A 22,458-nucleotide genomic window follows, 5' to 3' on the forward strand; every position below is an offset into this window, starting at 1 on the left:
TTTTTTTGGTATTACAAAAATGCAATTAAAAAGAGTACTACTTTAGTAGTATTTATTTATTTTAGTCTTTAGAAATAACAATTGCCATATCTGCTTGCATCCATGCCAAACGTGTGTTTAGCAACCATTAAGTTCAACAGACTCTTTACATAAGCTTTTCTAAAGTGCAGAGCCTAAATTGCTAAAACTGAAGTAATCCCTAGCTTCTCAGTTCAAAAGCTTTAATGTACACCTTGAAAAGCAAGTGAAATTGAATGTCAACAGCAGGTTTCAGATTTGCTCTGACCTCTTAGACTACATTTGCCATTTACATTTCAAAGATGATTCCTCACAACTACTGGTGTCTGCAAATCGAGAAGGTATATTTTGTCTTATACATTATAAAAAGTGTTCTAAAACAAGTTTTCTGAACAAGGAAGGATAACAGTGATTAACGCAGTGGTCTGTGAGCCTAGAGTCCAGTTTTCTGCCCAGTGTCTGTCTTGACAAAGAAGAAAATGCTGAAGCCCAGAGTCCTATGTTGTGGACAAGGTTTTGATAACATTCGAGACAAGGATATTTCAATTAAGTTCTACTGAATGTGTTGTCAGAATGCTAGGAAATCAGTTCTGGGTTAATTCTTATTTCCAGAACTAAAGTGTTAAAGAATGCCTCCTTAGACAGTTTCAAAGTCTGTAGAAGAAAAGTCAGTGATACAGAAAGGGCTTCCCTCCCTGTTGTCGATACTCCCACCTCATTCTACGCATAATCTCTAAAGTATTAATCAAGCCCAAACAAGACATTTTAGACAGTCAAAACCACACATTTAAACAGCAGCCACTGTATACTTTATTAAGAAAAGAAGTGTTTGCCAGTTAAACTGCCATCACTTTATTGACTTCTCCACTTACTTGTAGAAAATCTGTTCTTTCATAATGGCTCTGGAATCATTTATAGCCAGGTAAATGTTGAAGCACTGGCATGGCTCTCCTTGGAACTCTGACAGCCTTACCATGGCAAGAACTAGAGACATCTTTGCAAAATGCAAAGTAAGCAACACATCTTTCATTCAAGCAAAGTCATTCTTGAGACAGATGTCACACAAGCCAAACAGCATAAAAAAAATCCTTTAACTTAAGCAATCTTTTCTATTGTGACAGTTTCACAAAACGAAGTGCAATTTGTAAGATAAAAATCCGTAAGATAGCAGTTGTGCATTCTCTTCACGTAACTGTGTAGCCAAGTCTTACTACTCAGGCTGGGGAGGGTCGAGCTAAAATGAAACAGCATGATGTTTTATCTTCATGAAAATGTCCTGTTGCTAATGCATCTGCTTTTCCCTCCCTTCCTTTTTAGTAGTTCTATGCAGTCATATGCATTAGAAGTCAGAGTGGGCTTCTTCATTCATTGGTTCATTGGGAGTTGGGTTTATATTCAATCCTCTAAGCAATTCAGAAGATAGTCTATACACATCTGAAAAGAAGTTCCTCATTTGTTTTAAGTAATCCAACCATCAGAGAAGATATCCCCCTATTACTTCACCTCTGAAAGTTGTTTCAATTCTTTTTTCATCTTCATCTTGTAGCCACGTGGCAGAACAGCACTGTCATGGGCTACATATAGTAGGATTTAATCTTTATTAATAGCTTCAGTAGATTGCCCGGGGATTTTTAGTACTGTAGTAGGCTTCACATGCAGCTACATAAGCAGATTCTGGGAAGAAATCATCATGGTATTCTGCTAAAAACCTAAGAAAGCACACACACAAAAACAGAACATGAAACATTTAAGAGAAGCAATTTTCAAATCAATTTTTAAGCTCAGCAAAACCGTAAATTGCAAATTACAAATTATTAGTTTGAAATCTGTCATACAAAAGGGTTGTCCTATTCTTATTTATTTACAAGTTTTGCAGAGTGAGAAACAAATCATTCTCAAATCCAAGTGAATGAAGAAATTTTGCTCAAGCTCCATAAAAGAAATCCACACCTTGTATTCTTTTCTGAGCATAGCTTTTAAGAACTGCGAGACAAAAAAATGGGAAGATGCTTCTGCAACAGTTCTGTCAGTCACCTGTTCAACATACTATTCTCAGTTACTTTAAAAAAAACAGGAATTTCAGTTATCACCACATCAGTATCTTATGCAAATGGCCATTAACCATTAAGTCAAACCATACCTTTTAAGGCAAGTAGAACTAGGATTTGTTCTTCCACGTGTTTGTGCATTTAGGGTCTCCATCCTTCTAGTGTGTCTGATTTAAATGCATCTCTCAGACAAATAGTACCTTTTGTAAATCCAGTTCCCTCATTTCAAATTTCTCCAACCTGCCCTTCAAACATTATTCCCACAGCAACACACATAATATTTTAACATGTTCTGTTCTTCTAAGATACAACTCCTTCTCTGGTTAAGTATAGAAAATGAAAAACACTGTTGCTACTAACAGCAGCAGAACAGCTAAAATGACTATAACCATCCTACTCTGTATACAGAGCTGTGTTATACAAATGGGGGTGAAAGGCCAGAACAGCTCTGAAACCCTGAAGTACAGGATCAAACTTGACTTCAGGAAAAAGAGACCTTCAAAAATACCTGGATATTAAAGATCAGCATCAGTAAAAATAGCAAAATGTTAGCTACATGTTCTCTGAGTTAGTGTAGGAAGCAAAGGAAACAGGGAACAATGTGATCTCCAGAATCTGGTTTCTTTCAAGAACCACTGGCTAGGGAGGTGACTTACCTATCGGAAGCTAAAAATCCTAGCTTTGCATAACCAGCTCTGGACATAAGTCCAAATTAAAAAACAACTGTACAGGTGAGTACAATTAAAACCAGTGTTTCTCCAACCTCATTTGCAGTTAGACCGTCTAAACTAGGCATGTCTTTTGATCTTAAGAAAACCACAGCATCAAAGAACACTGACAAGACTCTCTATAAAAAGGCAAGCAAAATTTAAAGCAGGAATAAATTAATTGCTGAGAACTCATACAAAAAGCACAAAAAAAAACACAGGAAAAAAAGATAGACTCCAACACACACACACCCCAGTCCTTCTACTTAGACATGGCCACCAAACAATTGTAAAAAGTAGAAGGACACCTGATGATATCCTACTAATTCTAGGAAAAACAATGAGAAACACAAGCTTTTTAGAACAAGTCAATTATTTGATGTGCCACCATTTGTTAAGAAAGCACTCTGTCAACACCCCCCATACTTGTTTGCTTCCTAAAAGTTCCGTAATTAACTCCGTAGAGGGACCTAGGCTGGTTTCTGATGTGAAACATTTCAGGCTTAAAGACATGCAAGTATATTGATTGTCCAGCAGTTCACTTCCAGAAGATCAAATGGCAGTCTGTTTTTGTTTTTTAACCATCACCCAAAGAATTAATCAGAAAAGACTCCATTACACGACCCATAACAGCATCTAACCAAGAACCTGATTTCTGGCAATATTCAGCTGGTGTAGGTACTGCCAAAGAGGGAGAAAGATCTCTCTTGTACTTAAAGCAAGGATCCAACTGCCTCTGCCACAAACTGACACCACATAAACTATCATAATAAATGAGTAAGAGCTAAGTTAAAGTTACACACATAGGATTGCATGAATGAAGATTGTGTGATAAATACTTCAGCATTTATAAGTATTCATACTGTGCTAGTTTCTCATTGTTTCCAATAGCAGCTTTGACCTTTATTTTAATAGCACAAAGCAAAAAGGATTACATAATTCAGTTTGGGGAGATCATTTTGAAAAAACTACAGGAGATATTCTGCTAAACCAAAAAAAAAAAATACTTTAATATTACAGCATTGTTACAGCTGCATTATTCTAACTTCCTATTCACAGAATTAAAGGTATTAAATAGACGAAAAAACAGCAGTGAAATATTTTTCCCCTGAAGGAACAAGAGACAGTCAACCAACGCAGCAAACAAACTAAGTGCTGAATCCAAAATTGTTAAACTTTGGCAAGAGAGTAGGCCAGAAAAAAAAATGACTTTACACTTCCCTGGAATTTAAAAAAAAAAAAAAGACAAATCTATATCAGAGCCACCAATATTTGACTAACACACTGAACTGTACTAAGTGATATTCTAGCCCAAGTCATTAAAAGCATTCACCACCACCTTTTCCGGGCTTACCATGCCATAAATTGCTCTAATACTTAGTAAAATGATTCTTTCATGAGATGCAGAGGTGCTCGTTAGAAAGTGATCCATAAACACACAAGAACAATTCACACAATCAGATCCTCCTTCTAATCACAGAAGCACATTGTTCATTTGCACCACACAAACACACATTCCTTACTCTAGGAAAACAACCAAGCTGGTGGCTTTCTATTGATGAAGTGACTGCATCAGTTAACAAAGGAAGACCAATTGACATCATCTACCTGGACCTTTAACGTGGTCCCACGTGACATCCTGGTCTCCAAATTGGAGAGAGATGGATTTGATGGGTGGACTATTCAGTGGATAAGGAATTGGCTAGAAGGTTGCAAGTCCAAGCGCAAGGTGCTACACCTGGGCCAAGGCAATCCCAAACAGGAGTACAGACTGGGTGAAGAACTCACAGAGACCAGACCTGCAGAGAAAGACTTGGGAGTTCTTGTGGATGAAAAGCTTGACATGAGCTGGCAGTGCGCTTGTAGACCAGCAGGCCAACTGCATCCTGAGCTGCAGTAAAAGAAGAATGGCCAGCAGGGCAAGGGAGGGGATTGTCCCCCTCTGCTCTGCCCTTGTGAGGCCCCACTTGGAGTGCTGTGTCCAGGTCTGGGGCCCACAGCACAAGAAGGATGTGGAGCTGTTAGAGCGGATCCAGAGGAGGGCCAAAAAGATGATCAAGGGGCTGGAGCACCTCTCCTATGAAGACAAGCTGAGAGAGCTGGGGGTGTTCAGCCTACAGAAGAGAAAGCTTCAGGGTGACCTCACTGCAACCTTTCAGTATTTGAAGGGGACTTATAAAAAAGATGGAAACTCTTTGCTCAATCAGATATTGACAGGACAGGAGGGAATGGCTTTCAACTAAAAGAGCAGAGATTTAGATTAGAGATTAGGAGGAAATTCTTCACTCAGAGGGGGGTGAGGTGCTGGCACAGGTTGCCCAGAGAAGCTGTGGATGCCCCATCCCTGGAAGTGTTCAAGGCCAGGTTGGATGGGGCCTTGGGCAACCTGATCTAGTGGGTGGCATCCCTAGCCAGGGGACTGGAACTAGGTGATCTGTGAGGTCCCTTCCAACCCCAGCCATTCTGTGATTACTACAAAAAGAGTACTGAAATTAGAGTAATTTAGAAGTTCATAAAATACTTGAGTGATTAACTGCCATGATCTCTGATTGTAATTAGCTACAAATTATTTCCTACATTTTTTGGGGGGTTGGAATGAAGGGAGTGTGATAAGGCTTGAAACTTAAGAGACTTGAGTCTAACTTTTAACATACTGAGACTGCACAAGACTAAGATAATAATTCAATTCCATTTGTTGCTTAATTCTTCATTAACACACGTTCTGACTTTGAGAGAGAAACAGTGACTGCAAACTACAGAGGCTGATCAAATTTTAGTGTCACTGTGCAATGTTCTCTAAAACATAGTACCAAAGTGCTAGATTTTATGAGGGATTACTTTAAGTGTAGGTAATGGGAAACAGGTTTGTTCTCTCTTAAAGATTTCCTGATATTTGCTTAAGATCAGTCATGAACAGCAGCTTGGTGCAAGATAAAGGTGAGAGGTTTTAGCTGAGATGCTTGTGGCGTAACTCCAACTCAAGGAAAAAAAAAGCAGCCAGAATGCATGCAGTCTAACGATGTATACCTCACTGTTCTTAATATAATAGCTGTGAAACGCAAAATACACCAGAGCTAGCAGATACAAATTACTTTCTGTAGAGAAGTGGTACAAAACAGGCAAGAGAACACAAGGTCAGCTTCTGTCCCTATCCCTTGTCTACCTGTACAAAAAAGCAGTCAAAAAAAAGCCCTTCTGAAGCTGCTTTCTATTCACGCTGCATCATAGTGCAGAAAGCTGGCACAGAAATATTAGGAGTCTCAAAACTCTTAACTACTGGATATTTCATTAATGTCTTGCCCTTAGAAAAGCTGAAGCAGCACAAAGATCAATTACACTGGCACCTGCAAGCTACGAGCCAAGATTTCAAAACAGAGGGAGCTATACCAACTTAGCAAGCAATGTTCTGGTACAGATCTGGAAACACACTGCTATTTAGCTATTCAGAAATTATTTGTCCCCTTACAAATCTGACAAAAAAAATCAGTCACCTGTTGCATCATTATTGCCTTTTACATTTATATACTTTTTGAAGAGCTTGTATGCTTACACCTGAGCAGTGAAACTGCTTACTAGTGATGGTTTTGAGACACACAGTGCACACAAGCCTCCTCGTATCTAAGACCACATGCTTTTCTCTTGACAAGCATCCACAAAAAACACATTCACAGTTAAACCTCATGCTCGGAACATAGAGGAAACGTGGCATAATGCTGCTATTTCCCTCTCTACCACAGATTTCTAGAGAAACAACACTTCAGAAAGGACTTGAGGAGATGGAGGTAAGAAAAACAGAGGCACACAGTCAACCTTATGTTCTGGTCTTCAAATGCAGCAGCCTACACGTAGCAAGCTTACCTCAGGTGACTCTAAAGCAATAGCCTCACAAACGTACTGCCATCCGGGCTGTGAGTTATGCAGACAGATCCACCAGAAAGAGGTATAGAACTAGCATCGTCCACATTAAATAGCCACTTGGCATGTATGTCAGGAACGTTTCTCAGCAAGGTCACTGAATTAATATGAGCTTTAAGAGCATCACCTGGTAGCAAAAATGTCCTTCTCTTGGCAGTCTCAATACAGCTTACTACTTTAAGTTTCTGCATGAAGAAAATGACTGTTCTGGATGTCAGCTGTCACCACACAAACTAAGGGACTGCCTGAAAAGTATGAACATCCTCAAGAAAGGAAAACCTTAAAGGACAACCTCAGCTATAAAGGTATGATATAAACACACATGACACACAGCACAGAGCAGAAACTAAGTATTTTCAAGAAGGTAACATCTTGCACACTTTTCCACAGCTCTGGCTTTTAGAAGGTAAGCAGAACCTCCAATAAGCAGTCTGAGCTAGATACTGTTTTGAAAGACAACTGAAAGGCAATTGTAATGATCTATCCAAATGAATTTGCTGAAAGAGCACGATGGGTCCTAAAACTGAGTCACCTTTTCAAAAGAAACGTCATTTTCAGATTACAAAACTATCTCCTCTCCGTGACTACTACTGAAAGGCAGGATTTTAAGTCTAAAAGGCTTAGTTTCAAAGGTGTATGCTACCACCTGCCTCCCTACCCCCCTCCAATTGCTAGGCATGTCTCCATCTGGAAGGCTGCTCAGGCAAGTTTTGGATGTTAATTCTGATATCCAGTGTTTCAAGAAACCATCAGGCTTGTTTTGTTGACTGGACTCCTGTCACCCACCCACATACAATATTCCTTTTTTTTTTCCTCCATTCTCAGTAAGTCGCAAATAACCTTTAATTAATTGCACGTTAGCACAGACTAGTGGTCATAATTCACCACTGCAATTAAGTATAAGATGACTATACTCAAAAAAATGTTGAGATATCAAAACCAGAGATCTACTTCCTAAGGTTACTTCGAACAACTTGCAATCTTTCTAACACATTTTATCACTGCAGTCCTCTATAATTTGGTCACTGTCTGATTTGGCTCCCTCCTCATAAAATACTCAATACTGAAGGTACTTTTCTATCTATGGAACAGATTTGCACAATAGGTAAAAGCTGTAAAATATCAGAAATAAAAATGAAAGCTGAAATGAAAGAGACAACTTACAGGATACACTGAGTTTGAAAGATCAGTGGGTTTCAACAAAACCAAAGTATTTAACTATTAAGGATGTACTTTTCTATCATCTAAAAAACACATATTAGACTCACCTTGACAACTGTATTAGAAAATTTAAAAGCATTTTAAGAATGTAATTGTTCATTTACTCACTGTTCTTTATTTCAGGAAACCAGAAATATCTATGCCTTTCTGAACCATGAACTACATTGCCTGAAATTACCTCAAAGAAAATTGGTCTTGCTGTTCTAAAAAGAACAGACAGGTTATATTCTCCTAGCTCTTAAGCACACACAGTCGGTCGATAGTCCTGAGATGACAGTTTTCCAAGTCAAGGCTGTATTCAAATCAATGGAAAGAGGAAAGCAAGAAGTGGCGTATTCTTGCCTATGGTTACTCATCACTTAAGCAGCTCCTGGAGGCAGGCTAGGCACTTCAAAATAAGGAGAGGTCATACATAATACAGTACATACAATGTTCTATTAAAAACATGGCTGAAATTATGGAGTTGGTTAAAAGGCAATACTTTTATCTCAAAAATTATGAACTCGCAGGAAGATTTAATCAGGTACCCTTTGCTAGGAAAATTACCAGTTAGTAGGCACCAGTTATTGTGCTAGCTTCCACTGTTTGGTCCTGAAGTCTAAATTGAAAGTGGAAGTGAAATTTACTGAAACCAACTGGCAAGTCAGTTGCTAAACTCTATTTCAGACTAGCGTTCTTCTGCAGACACTATGAATTATTTCAGGACTACACAATTTGACATGAAGACTAAGAGGTTTTCACTTAATTTGAAAAGCTAGTTTTCTTTACTTCTGCAAATTCTGCAAATTCCACAATTGAGAAATAAATGTTCATGTTCTCCATGCAGAAATTTTGATTATGTATGCTTGTAAAATGCTGCACAAAGGGTACAGCTTCTATTTAATATGAAACTCAAAGATGTATTTAATACATTCCTTTAAAAAAAAAGCTGTCTGGAAAACTGAGATCAATCTTGTCTAGCAGCAATCTGAGGCACAACTGGAAAATATTACCCATGTAGCATTTCAAAGTGAATTTAATACATTTATCAAGTACTGAGTAAACTCAATAAAACAAGCTTCCAGACAAAATGGTGTATTAAACAAGTCTCAGTTTCTAAGCCTGCAAGAGATTAATAGCGTAAATGTTAAATGAAACTGTAAATTTCAGCCATACAATCATAATTCAAAATTCAAAATTAAATCAGTAGCTATGCCAAAACTAAATCAGTTGTGTATCATACTAAAGTTTTAGAAGTGAATAAACTACTTTCGTCAGAGTACTCTACCTAGAATTCAAAGATGGTTCAGGAACAGTTTTATTAATTTTAACAGACAGCTTCAATCCCTTTTCTGCTATTAGAAAAATAAATAAAAGTAGAGTGCTTCAGCTTGTCACTCCAGAGCAATTCACAGTAAAAAATTAGGTAGTCTGAAGTAAACTATCTAATGCATACAGACTGTGTAAAATAGTTCTTAGGTTTCAAAAAGTAAGCCAGAACAGAATTGATACAAAATATTTAGGTTTCAAAAAGTAAGCCAGAACAGAATTGATACAAAATATTCTTATTAAACATCAATTCATCCTTTCATTCCCAAAAAGGAAAAAAGACAGAATGTGAAATTTGAGGAAAAAATTTTACAACATACCACCTCAGCCTCAAGTTTTCACTTGTGATGAGAAACAGATAAAGCAGAAATACTTCTGCAATAAAAGTCAAGTCTGAATGAGTTTCCAGAAAATTTAGTTATTTGAGCACTTTCAGACAGATATGGGACATAAAAATAAATACCCAAATGAAATACATCCTAAAGCATCACGAAAACATGTAAAAAAAAATAATTTGCATTGGCTTCTATGCAATTTATATGAATATACAGAAACTAACTCTCATTACTGTATTGTGCTTAAGAGTATTTGTGACAGACCTATGTAAGATTGAATGTTTCCTACAGCTCCCTACTGTAATTTGGAATTTCTTTCAGGAAGGTTCTCAACTTGACAATTTCTGACAAAGCTACAGAAATCATAATTATAGAAAACAAACAAGAAGACCATTAGCAAAACATCCGTTACATTGGCCTAGAAAGCACTATGAAAACATGCATAATCTCAAATATTTTGTTATACCAGATAAGCAATATCCAGACTATGCTTGCTTGGGGAGGAGCTGTAGTGGGGTCATTTTGGTTTAGTTGTAGCCTGGTCTTAAGCAATGAATGCCCCATAGTACTAGAGCACAATTTCAGTTAAATGTTTTCCAAACAGGAATCCAGCTTGTGTACTGAGACCACTCTGCAATGCAGCATAAAGGTACAGTAAGCAGGAACTACTGGGAGATTTGCTTCAAAAGCAGTCTTATCTGACCTAAATGTACTGGTCTGGAAACAACTTTTTTTTTCCTAATTATAGGTAACTAGACATTTCAACAAGATGGTCACATGGAAGAGTGAAACACATGGACACCAACCCCTACGATTCAGTGATTCCATGACACTACTACCAGAAATTTTAGTTTAATCACTCCCCCACTTGGACGCAGAGTTATGTTTCCTCCCTCATCCCCATTCCACCTCAGCTTATCTGTATAACGGGTATAAAGAAAAAGCATTTAACACATTAAAGAGTTAAGACCTGCTCTGATACAGTAGAATCAGAACAGGAAGATGTCTGAAAAACTGATTTGATCCACAGCAAGTTAAACATCCTAAATCATATTCACTTCAAGCAAAAATACCTAGTACCAGCCTTCCAACAGTAAGTGCTAATGCTGTCCCACTTAGTATAAAAACATTTTGAATACTAGGAAGGATCTGACAGAATAGAAATATACAAAGGGATCAGTAAAACTTTAAAATGAAGTAATTCAAGAGAAAATTTCTGTATTGTAGAAACTTTGACATTTGAGATATCTTTAATTTTCAATAAACAATTAAAATAAAAGCACTTTAAAGTTTTTGTATGGACAATCCGCTCTCCTTGATCTAATAAAACTTTTGATATGCTAATGACAGATTACTTTTCATTACGTAGCTGTTTTGAGGTATCTGACCAATGTTAAGTTACAAGTTCCATGTTTGTTGGAACCATTTTGTGTTTAACGTTTACAACGCTTTCCTACAAGTTTTCCTTGGCAATTTTTTTTTTCCTGTGTTGATGCAGTATGCAGTGCCGCATTAGACATATAAACTACAACTACAGGGCAGAGATACTAACTCGAGTACTGACAAAGTGGATCATGATGCAGGTATGACTGTATTATCTCCAGCTGTAGAGTTACTGTGGTCAGAAGAGTTTAAGTACCCCTACAAGCCACTACACCGTGTAACAGAGGAACCTTTTGGTTTAAAAGCTGGACTAGGGCAGACTTTTTTGGGGGGGGGGGGGGGGAAACCACCAACCACCACCACACTACCATCATGTGTAACAGGTTTTAAAACACAAGGTTTCCTCCCTGCTAACACTGATGAAACATCAAAACTCTCAAATAATGCTCTCAAGAGCAATGCAGGGTTTGTGTTTCTTCCTAAAACGTGTTTCTTAGCATTCTCAGCAAAATCAGACTTGTCACTCTATACTTTCTATCACACAAGCTTTTATACTTCAGTTCTCTACCAAAGTTTAGTAAAGCTTTAAGCAGAGTTTGGATTCCCTTCAATTTGAATTCCAGAAGTAAAAGTTTAATTTTATCATATTCATTTCTGTAACCGCAAGAACATCTTCTAAAAATCCCTCTTATTCCAGAACACTTAGATCTATGTAACAATGCAATCACTACTGTGGTAGATTGTGTCACATTACCTCAGAAACATTTCGAAGTGTTTTACTAAAGCCTTTAGGTTTTTGTCAGGAAAGCACATCTTCCCCAGTATTTCTGGTAGCTTTACTGTAAAAAAGAAAAATAATGTTTACACATTTTATCTACTATAAAGAAAAGAAGAAAGCAAGAATATCTTTTCACTGCAGCCTCCACTACTCTTTAAAAGATGCTCAGTGATTTTCCGGAAACTTCACTGTAACAAACAAGCTCAGAAAGTGAATGCTGTCTGCTTTAATAATGTTTGACAGGTAATGGAAGCAATGCTTATTTACACGTTTTGTTTCTGTAAATCAAGTAAAAGATAACTGAATTTATGAACAGCCTTTTAAGAATTTTAAAGAGATTAAAATGTACATTTCTCCAAAAATAAAACTGTGATAAAGCGAACAGAAAATCACATAGATACTGCCACAGAAAACAAATAAGCCATTTTGATTCCAGAGCAGTTTACCAAACATCCGTAGCAAATGTTGAGATCCATAGATATATGATGGAGGTGGTGGTTGATCACTTGGTGGATAATTCTCTGGCATCAGTTTCCAGGACAAAACCTAAACATAAAAAAATGAAAATACTGGTTATGAAATCAGTATAGCATCATAATTAATTCAGTCTATACAGAATTTCAAAATAATAGGTGAAATAAATAACCTGAACACCTTTTCTCGTGTAGGCCTACTCTGAGGGCCACAATATCTTTAATCATTGAAAGAAGGACAGTAGCATGAAGTTCTTACCTCATTCAATTCATTGTTTCTTCTACCTTCAAAGCCAGTAAAAACCGCACTCCCCTCTTTGCTAGGAGTCAAAGTTATAGGTGAAGATGATCCACTATGGACAGGGGTCTCTTCAAAAGGGAAGCAAAAAAACAGAAATAAATTTATTAAATAATCTGTTTTGTGGAACTATAAGACATTAAAAGGCAACTAAGGCCTGCTGATAAAACATTTAAAGTCTTAAAACACTGTAATTCAGCAAATGCTATCCTAAAGTAGGCTCACAGATATCCCGTGAGTAGACTCAAGTAGCTCCTTGAATTCCGCTGGGAAATACGGCAAAGTATTGTATTTCTCCCTCTGGTATACAACTTCAGAGATAAATAATTGATACAATAAGTAATGAATTCCCACTTCGATCATTCAGTTCCCAGTCCACACAACGTTAAGAAAAAGGACAGGACTTAAAATCTTGTTTAGAGTAACAGCTTTAAAAGCAAAACCTACTTTTTTCCAGGTGCAAGAAGAGCTTTGGCATAGAAGCTGGGGTGTCAAGATGCCGCCGCTTTGGCTGTGGGGAAGCACTACTTTCTGACAACCTGTCACAGTTAGAGGTATGGCGTGTAGAACGTCTCAGGGACTGCAGAATTTCAGGTTCAGCTTTTCGCCTTTTTGGTGTGGCTGGCTCCCCTGCTGGAGGCTGGCTGTCTGTTGACTGAGGTGTTGGTGGGTTCAGCAGAGGAGGACTTGGGGAAAGCTCCTCCTGATTTCTAGGAAATAAAGGCAACTTTTCAGAACTGAGGAGGTTAGACGCTCTTTCATTAAAACAGCAAGTTTCACAAATCCTCTTAAATACTTATTCAAATTAGTATTCCCCCAAGAACAAGCAAAGTAATGCAACCTTCTTTCAAGCGTTGTTTTCCCAAAGAATATTCATTTGCAAACTTAAAGGTTAGTGAGCATAAACTTACATTTTGATGCAATTTTATTTCACAAAGTTGCAGAATAGCTCCACATCAGTCAGTAGAAATACTTCTTTGGAGTTAATCAGATTGAAATTCAGAAATCGTATTCTGAATTCAGGCAAACAATTCACACAGAAGTCGAATGTTTTACCAAAACAATTTTTTAAGTCAAAGCATATGAGAACCCACAGTATTCTAAACGTATAACCACTTATTATTGCATTTTCCTCTGATAAGCAGTATTAGACTCTTTATACCCAACCTACCTGTTAGTATTTGTTGAGTTTTCTTTGATGGGAAGAAAGAATTTTGATGAAGTCACCTTCTTAAATTGAGCTTGCTCGTAAGGATAGAGCAAAATTAATGGAAGTGTGAAGTCAAAGGTTATTCTCAGCCCATCAACCATCTCTTTACACAGCTCAACACTACAGGGAAAGAAAGATTATGAATTTCAAGTTTCAATTTCATTTGCACACCAAAATTTTCAGTGTAGTTTTTTAGGAAATTCCCCTTAAATACAGATCACTAACATTTTAACTGTGATATGCTCATTTCTTCGCTATGTAATAATCCTTTAAAAGCATACTTGAAAAGACAGTGATTCCTGTTTGTAACTTCATTCATACAAGTGCAAACTTCAGACAGTCTGCTTAATGAACTCAAAATTATACAGTTGTTCTATTACAATTTACTGGATTAATAAAATCCACTTTACAGTAAAGTCAGTCAGATGTTTTCCACATAAGCAGTATTTTTTTCCAAGTTTACTGTGCTCCAATAGAAGAGTCACCTGTCAGAAAAACAGTCAGGCATTCAATCTACTAAATACTAACCAAAAGCCATATACAGAATTCGACCTATAGTAGCTAAGATGCAGTTAAGGCTGTGCTTAGGACATCTGCAGTGAGTAAACAAAATTGATACATATACATTGGAGATCAGCTTCCAGTGGCCTGCTCATGGTAACTGAAGCATTACATTTAGAGGCTACTAGGAATTTCTGCTTTAGGCTTGTGTAAAACACTCACGGTGTTAGGTGCTGGGCAGACACAGTGGTACAAGAAACTAGAAATGGGTGCAGTCCACCTGCAACACCTCTAACCTCCATGAAGGCAATCACTTCTCAGGTCTCAAGTACATATATGTGTATGGCAGCATCAAATAATGTTATCAAAGCAATCCACATTATAAAGTCTATACCCCCCATTACACCCTCTTTAAGATTTTTGTTTTTAAAGGCAAAAGTGGACACTATATTGGGTCAGGGCAGCACCATGTGCAGAAATTCCATCACATTTTAAAAGGTCAGTTACCTTCTATGCAGAAAGGGCAACACAATAAAGTTGTCAGCTCAATCTCTCCTACTTAATGGATCACTGAAATTACAATCATTTTCCCTATTAAAGCATCTTCTTTGAGGAAGTTGCAAAAACATACACCTTTAAAAATCATAACATACACACAACCTTTTGGTCATGTTTCTCATGTCTCATCTCACTTCTCATTGGGGAGATTAATTACACTTTCCTTCTTTCTAATATAATCTGTTAAGTAATGAATGACACCAAATAAAATGAAACACATCAGCTAAAATATTGCAAGGAACAGCATAATTATGCAGCGCTGAAATAAATCTTGACTTATGTTCTATTTTTGGAAATTAAATAAAATGGAAAATATAGTATAGCCTGTATAAAAAAAATACAAAAAATACAGTATAGACTTGCATAAAAGAGCAGCAGCATCTAACATTGAGAACCTTTAGCACGAAAAAAAAAAAGCAAGGTTATCGTTGCATTTGTAGCTTGGTAGGAGACTATACAGCTCAGCTGAGAAAACATACTAAGATGTAATCAATTTTAATAAACAGGATTGGTACTACTACACATATTGTTTCCTTGCACTTTGACTCTAGGATTCAAGATCACATGTCATCAAAATAAATCACCTCCATTTGGAGTTCTCTACTATCAATGTTTGTGTAAAATGTTTATAAAATTTGAACCTGTTCAGTTATATTTCAACAGGAATTCTCCTATCAGATATTCTCCCAGTGCTCAAAAAATTCTTAGAACAGACAACAGCAACACATTCTTCCAAAACAGGTCACCGTATTTACAAAAACTTACATGACAAAAGGGGATAGTGATGCTTTCGCGTAAGGACTCCTTCACTGATAAACAAATTGTCAGCACTACTGTCCTTTAGATATTCATCAAATATTTTAATCCCAATGAAGGGACATACATCACAGTATAAACTTACAAAAATGAACAGCCTTCAGACAGACCATGGAATGCAAGTTTGTTCTTCTTGTGACAACAGCACTGGGCTAAAGATTACTTACTTCTTCTCTGGTGGCACATAATGAATATTCATATTAGCATGCGGAGTCATCTGATGATGCCGAGACCTTTCATTGGCTGAAAAAGCAGCATTAATAGCAAAATGTTTCACATATGACTCCAGGATGGTTATTATATTTGTCTGGCAAGGAAGCTTCACCAGCTGAAAAAGAAACAAATTGATGTCTTATAGAAATAATTAGTAAGTGCAACAATCTAAAACAGGAGCTAATGAGTTTAGTAAGACTCTATTGCATAAACTTCAGGAGTTATCATTTTCAACCTGTAAACTACATTTTTGATCAATCCATTATAAATATTTGGAGAAAACAAGGTAAACAAGCGTACTCTACTTTATTTTCAGCTTTAAAGAGCAACTCGCACTCCAAAACACAACTAGGTATTGCAATGTTACAACCTTAAATACAATGACAACTCACTGTTTTAGCTATAGAGAAGTCTGCTCCTCAAAACTTTTTATTCTTCCTTATGTCGTCTAAAGTAACCTTTGCAATAAAGCTCAGAAGAGGGGTTGTTATATGCAAGAAGTATTTTTGACCCACCCCATGCATATTCATTTCATAGCTTTTATTTCATACCCGTTTTCTTCTATTAATATAGTAACAGTCTTCCTCAAGCTTCTTTTTCAAGACTTCAGGAATTTCAATGTTTATTGCTCTTTCTTCCATGTCCCTTTTTGTATGAGTGTCTTGTTCTTCTTTCTACAACAGACCAGTGAAAGAAATGATATATTGTTTGTGCTTATTAATATTAATTAACCAGGATACAATACAAAAATGAGGTTTTGTTATGCAAAAATAAAAGCATTTTTATTAAAATATTATTTTTGTATGTACAGTACGATATAAAAACATTACTTTTGTATGTACAGTAACTATTTTAAGTGTATGCTAGTTTTACTGTAAGCAATTTAACAATATAGTTTTCATGTCATCTAGAAATTCAGTTTTTAAAATTTGTTTTTAATTTAGCATTCATTTAAGCATTTAATACAAAAGAACAAACAGGAACTTGTTAGGTTTTGCTACTTCAGATCACCTCCATTGTACTAGTTTGATTCTACAGACGTTCAGAACAACTATTTACCCTGTACTTCTTTTTGCTAATGTAGAGTAGAGAAAGATGTTTTTTCTTGAAGTCAGCCTTCTACATTTAAGACCAGAGTTGACAGGCCCATTTCACAGTAAAATACAAAAACCAGAAAGATCCTACTGCTATGTCCAACCTGAGTAAGGTAAGATTTTACAGCACCTATAAACATGGGTAATCTAGTTTGCTAAGTTTTCTTCACATAAGCCTTACACGTCAAAAGAGAGGAAAAGAAGCACACGTGTATTGTTTGATCAATGTCTTATTCTTGTAGAATTTTGGTATTTTCTTTAACTTTCAAAAACTCAACTACAGTAGGCACTAGGAGTGAGAAAAATATGCATTTTAATTCCGGCTAAATAACCAACTGTGGCCTATATTTAATCTATTTAAACTTTTCCAGTGTTTTATATACTGATTTTTAAATTCTATTAACTTAAGGAAGCCATGAATATACCATTTCTGTCCTATCTTCTATGTCACTGTCTTCACTTTTTATTTCTTCATCTGTTCCTTCATCACTGTCATCAGAAGAACTACTTATAGCTGCGTAAAAGAGATTTCAGATATTTATCTCACGCTATCACATTGCACAGAGGTTCAGGCCAAACAATTTCAGGCCTAAATTAAAAAAAATAACAACTTGTTATATTTAATTCGACTAGAATTATTCATTCTTATTAAACACACAAGTAGTATTTACAGCACAGCATCAACTTTTTGAATATGGAAGATGGTAGGTTTAAAGGAAGTATTCTTGTATCCCTTCTATTGATGTACACTCACAGATAATTTCTATTTTTATTGTACTTTAGTACTGAACAAGGGGTTAATGCATTAACTATTCAATTGGCAGCTTTGGGTATGTGCAGCAACTGTTACCACTATGTACATCTGTTAAGTGCAAAAGGCCCTGCTAGCTTTCAAGCTACACAGAGAAGTGCCATGAAATCAAAAGAGGTGGTTTAAGAGTGAAATAGGTCAGTCAGACTGGGAGGGAAAAAAATCTCCCCCCCCCAAATATGTAGAAACATTAGAAAGGAAAGCATCTCGTTTGCTAACACCAAACAAGAAAACTGTGGGCTTCTTGCACCTAGTACTACTACAATAAACAAAGCAGCACTGAACTCTGATATCACCAATTGGAATACTTTTGTTGAGGTGACATGAGGAAAAGCCTCTGGAAAACAAAAAAAAAAAAAGGAGATGGATTAAGAGAAACTTAACATTAAACATTACGCTCACTCTTCACACAACTGTTTTGGTATAGTTCCAATCAGGGCATGACACTCATGTCACCCTACTAGCAAGTTACAGCACTCACTGTACCCATAGCACAAAGTTAAAGGCATCACACCAGTTACTAAAGAACGAAAACAAGCTCACAGTTTTCGCTACTCTCGTCATTTTCCTCAGCAGGAAGGCTTTTTAATACAGAGTCAACACCAGGCAACCTGCAACGTCTCTTCTTTCTTCCTTTTCTTCTCCTATAGAGGATAAAATGGTTCACTTAAACTTGGCTAATTTCATTTAATTTGTTTATCCTACCTAATGACATTACATATAAATGCACAGGAAATGTATGTTTGGGTTATTTTCATTAATTAACATTGAAATAATTTGGATAATGCTTATTTTAGAGTGGATACCTTAATGTCTGTACATTACCTCATATTTGTGTCCCCAGGCAGATCCTCAAGCCATGTCCAACCAATATTAGATTATTGCCTTTGGCTGAAAAATACCTCAGGCTTTCCTAAATTATTGTTCAAGTACATTTCTTTTGGAAGATGTAAATTAAGCCTGTACACAGGCATTTCACAGCAACACTTAAGAGTAACATACAGTTACTAAATGTGTTAGTCATTTAGAGTGTTGTTTACTAATAACATGTAACTACCTAATTATGAATGTACTGACTGTATTAAGTAGATATTTACCACCGACAGTGTGAACTTAGAGACCAAAATCACTTGTAGACACCTGAATGTAGCTGTTTGAATATGAATCTCTTATTTATCTTGAGACCAAAAAGATTTCTTACATGCGAGCCACAGCCTTCCGTGCCAATTTACGTTGTAATCTGCGATTTTCGTCTGTATCACGAAGAACATGATCTTCAGCTGCCCATCTATCCCAGCTAAAGATTGGTAAAAAGAAAAACATCAATGGCTCAAAATATATTCCATTCATTATTACTGCTGAATTACTATACACTAAACCTAAAAGGTAGTATTTCAATAACATTCAGATCAACTTTGAGTTGCATGCTTCTGTATTCACACAGCTTCAACTCTCACATTGCTATCTAAAAGCTCTCAAACCTTGACATAACACGACAGCATTTGTAGCACCAACACACTCTATAAATCACAGTCAGACACTGCACTCATGTACTGACCTTGATAAGCAAACAGTCTAGGCCTAGATCTAACAATACACAAAATCTTTTTTTAAATGAAAAACCTAGGTGCCACAGGTATATGCCAAAGACAGATATCCCGTAAAATTTAAACTCAAGACCATCAAACTGATCCATTGATATCTATATATAAAAGGCAATGAAACATGAGAAAGCATATTAAAGGCATTCACAAACCAAACATACATAATGTCCTTTGATATTCTGGGTAACATCTTTCTTTGCAAAATAAAATGGAAGAAATGGGAGAATTAAAATTGTGCATACAGGTTCTTACCTTCTATTCCAACCATTAAAATGGATCAGATATTCTGGAATCTTTCTGCCTTTCTCATCTTTTCCGACAATAATATCAACAATCTGAAACAAACAGCGAATAGCATGTATTAAAAGGCTTGACAAAAAGTGAACTTTCTAGCATTTAGGGAATTTATGCACACAGAAAAGAAAAAAAGAAACATTAATTAACATAAATTTAATTAACATAAATTAAAATACACCTAGACTTTTGCCATTGCATATTTATATGAGCAGAAGATATGGATTATACTCAAGGTGAGAAAAGAAGCTTTTTTCTTGAGCGCTTCTCAAACAAAGGACTGCCATCTTTATCGTGTCCTCAAAAGCCAATACTTTCAAAACACAGATGCAAAACAATGCAGTATCACAATAGGAACGTGCAGATATATCACATGTGGGCAAATAACATTTTCTGCTGAGTGCTCTCTCTTCAGGTCCTCAAAGCAGGAGAAAACATAGTGCTATATGTAAATCTCAAACACTGTTCTCTTGAACATGTGATCCGGCCAACAAATATTAAAATGTCTTGTAAACATCTGAGCCTTTGTTTCTTCTTCTTTCACCCCTGTAACATTGTCCTCTTTAGCACATGCACATTGAAGTTTATTTTGACCAAATCATGATGAGGGTAAGTGGAATCAAAAACCACGATCCTTGCTAATGGCATTTTCTGACCAACAGTTTGGGCAAGAGCTCTTTCTTTATCTTTTTCCCAGTGGAAAGATACACAGATGCACTACTCTTCCTCTCCTTCTTCCCAGGGAGCAGAGATTCAACTTTAAAAAAAAAATGCAGAAACAGCCAGTCTGAAAGAGCCTGCACCTCAAAAGAAAAAGGTATTTCACAATGGATCATTAATGACAATCAGGACCAGTAAAAACAAAGCACTCAGTGGGTGTACCATATCTTCAGGCACAGCCAGCAGTTGGGCCATGGGAACGTTTAACCTGAAAGCCCGTAACTTAAGAACCGTTGAGCCAGATGGAGCCGAGGGCAGCTTGGCTGGAGCTCTGTGCATTTAAAAGTAAAGAGGCACTAATGATTTTTTTGCACACAGGTTACCTCTAGGGACAGCCAAAACATAGGCCTACATGTGCAAACAAAAGGGCTGATCAAAATATTACAAGAAGGTGGAGATCCTGATCAAACATGTTTAAAAAACAAACAAACAAAAAAAAAACCCTGATGTATGCCACTAAAAAAAAAATGAAGCAAAAGTATGAATTTGGACAGGAATACAGTTGAAATCTATGTTTTTGTCCCTCAGATGCGAGAAAACCCAAACCAAACAAGCAAACAGAACTGTGTTTACAGGTTCCGTACAGATCACTTCGGCTTGTAAAAGCGAGTTCGCGTCCCACCGGTACCCCGAAACCACACAACGCTTACATCAAGCTCTACAACTAGTATTGTTACTGGGCACAGTAGGCCCAAGTGCGCAGGCGGGAGGAGGAAGCGGCCGCAGAAAAGCGTCGCCTGCGGCCCGGCCGCGACCAAGGCAGCAGCGCCCACCCACCGCCCGCGGGGCCGGGTGGCGCCTCCCTGTGCCAGCGGGCCGGGCTCCGCTCCTCCCTTCCCGCGGCCAGCAGCCGCTCCCCTCCCGCACCCAGCGCCGGTGGCGGCAGGGCCGCCTGGTCAACCCCCTCCCTTCCCTTCCCTTCCCTCCCGCTCCTCCCCCGGCCCCCGAGCGGGCGCGCACCCGGAAGGCGGGCGACGGGGGCGCGCAGCGCGGCGGCAGGGGAGCGTTAACGGCCGCCAACGGCCCCGCCTCCCCGCGGCGGGGGCGGGGGCAGGAGGGAGGGAGGGCGCCGCGCGGCGGGTCACCTTGGCATCATAGAGCACTTTGGCCTTGGTGGGGTCGGGCTCGAAGCAGAGAACTCTCTCCCCCCGGTGGAACTTAAATTTCATTCCCCGCGAGGTCATTTGTTCATCATGGCGTAAAGGAGAGGCGCCCCGCCCCGCCCGCCGGGGAGGTGCCGCTGACGGGCCCGCCTCTGCCTTCCCCTCTCCTCCCTTCCATTTCCCTCCCTTCTTCTCCTTCCCTTCAGGTGGTGGCCGTAGCCCCGAACCCGGTGCCCTTAAGCAAACAACTGTCCCGTGCCCCCAAGATGGCAATTTATCCATCGTAACCTCCCACGAGGCTCGTTTTCCTCTCTGTTCCTCAGCCTTCCTACGAGAAAACAAACTAGAAAACAAATAGGATCGGGGACTAGGAACTTGGTTAGCCAGAACTCGATTTATCTTTCCGATGTTCAATTTCGCATTCTCGGAGTCTTGAGCAGGATGCAAATAGTGGAAAAAAAATCAATTCACATTTTTCCAGCTCACAGACTTTCTGCTGATGCTTGGAATGGTCTGGGGCTCAGTCACGAGAATACTGTAATTTCTCACACAATGTTGCTAGATGCTCCCTCAGGCCGCTGCAGTTTTGATGCTAATTCTTTATTTCTGATTTACATGAGGCCATAGCAGAGTCAGGAGACCTAGCTAAGGCAGCCTTTGTAGGAAGACTGATTAATTTGTGATCATTTAGCATTTCTGAAGCTCCTTTTCTGTAAAAGCTGATCAGGAGGAGCATGACTCTAAACAGAGAAAGGTCTGTCCCACTGAGCATGTGCTAGTCCAACCACTCACTGTCTGGTGCTAGTGCAAGAGAGGTTTAAATCTTCTTTTCTTCCAGTGCCTGTGGCTGATAACAAAGCTGGAGGCTGGCAGAAATGCCAACAGGGAGCTGTTAGTGTATTACCAGGCAGTTTCCAAAGGAAAAGGGTGATAGAGGATATCCAGAGAATGAGATTCTGTGAGGATTACTGCTCCCTTATGGAAGCAGTGCTAAATTTCTTACGATTCAAAATTTAGATATTTTCCATAGTGGGAAAAAAATAGGAACTT

At 38.0% G+C, this 22,458-nt stretch overlaps 1 protein-coding gene across 3 annotated transcripts; it reads right to left on the reverse strand.

Annotated features, from left to right (window-relative positions):
* Positions 1–806: 806 nt before the first annotated feature.
* On the reverse strand, positions 807–21,528 carry MSL3 (MSL complex subunit 3). 3 transcript variants are annotated; one of them, XM_035542192.2, is made up of 13 exons: positions 21,391–21,528; positions 19,544–19,626; positions 18,889–18,984; positions 18,231–18,331; positions 17,302–17,390; positions 16,334–16,456; positions 15,737–15,897; positions 13,656–13,814; positions 12,932–13,194; positions 12,446–12,555; positions 12,160–12,259; positions 11,690–11,774; positions 807–1,727 (listed from the first exon to the last, which is right to left on the reverse strand). In XM_035542192.2, the coding sequence occupies exons 1-13, from the start codon at positions 21,487–21,489 to the stop codon at positions 1,628–1,630; spliced, it is 1,569 nt and encodes a 522-aa protein (XP_035398085.1). In that variant the 5' UTR covers positions 21,490–21,528; the 3' UTR covers positions 807–1,627. The 3 variants fall into 3 exon arrangements, with proteins under 3 accessions (XP_035398085.1, XP_050569817.1, XP_050569818.1); XM_050713860.1 differs by lacking the exon at positions 21,391–21,528 and adding an exon at positions 20,956–21,072; XM_050713861.1 differs by lacking the exons at positions 17,302–17,390; positions 19,544–19,626; positions 21,391–21,528.
* Between the last annotated feature and the right edge of the window lie 930 nt (positions 21,529–22,458).

The sequence above is a fragment of the Cygnus atratus genome, chromosome 1, assembly GCF_013377495.2.
Source record: "Cygnus atratus isolate AKBS03 ecotype Queensland, Australia chromosome 1, CAtr_DNAZoo_HiC_assembly, whole genome shotgun sequence".
NCBI classification, from domain to species: domain Eukaryota; kingdom Metazoa; phylum Chordata; class Aves; order Anseriformes; family Anatidae; genus Cygnus; species Cygnus atratus.

Coding starts and splice junctions, on each gene's coding strand:
- MSL3 (XM_035542192.2), bottom strand. CDS start 21,489: ATGACCTCGCGGGGAATGAAATTTAAGTTCCACCGGGGGGAGAGAGTT. Junction 16,457..17,301: donor TAGAAGATAGGACAGAAATG/GTATATTCATGG, acceptor GGTCTGTTGTAG/AAAGAAGAACAAGACACTCA. Junction 13,195..13,655: donor AACTCAACAAATACTAACAG/GTAGGTTGGGTA, acceptor TTTATTTCCTAG/AAATCAGGAGGAGCTTTCCC.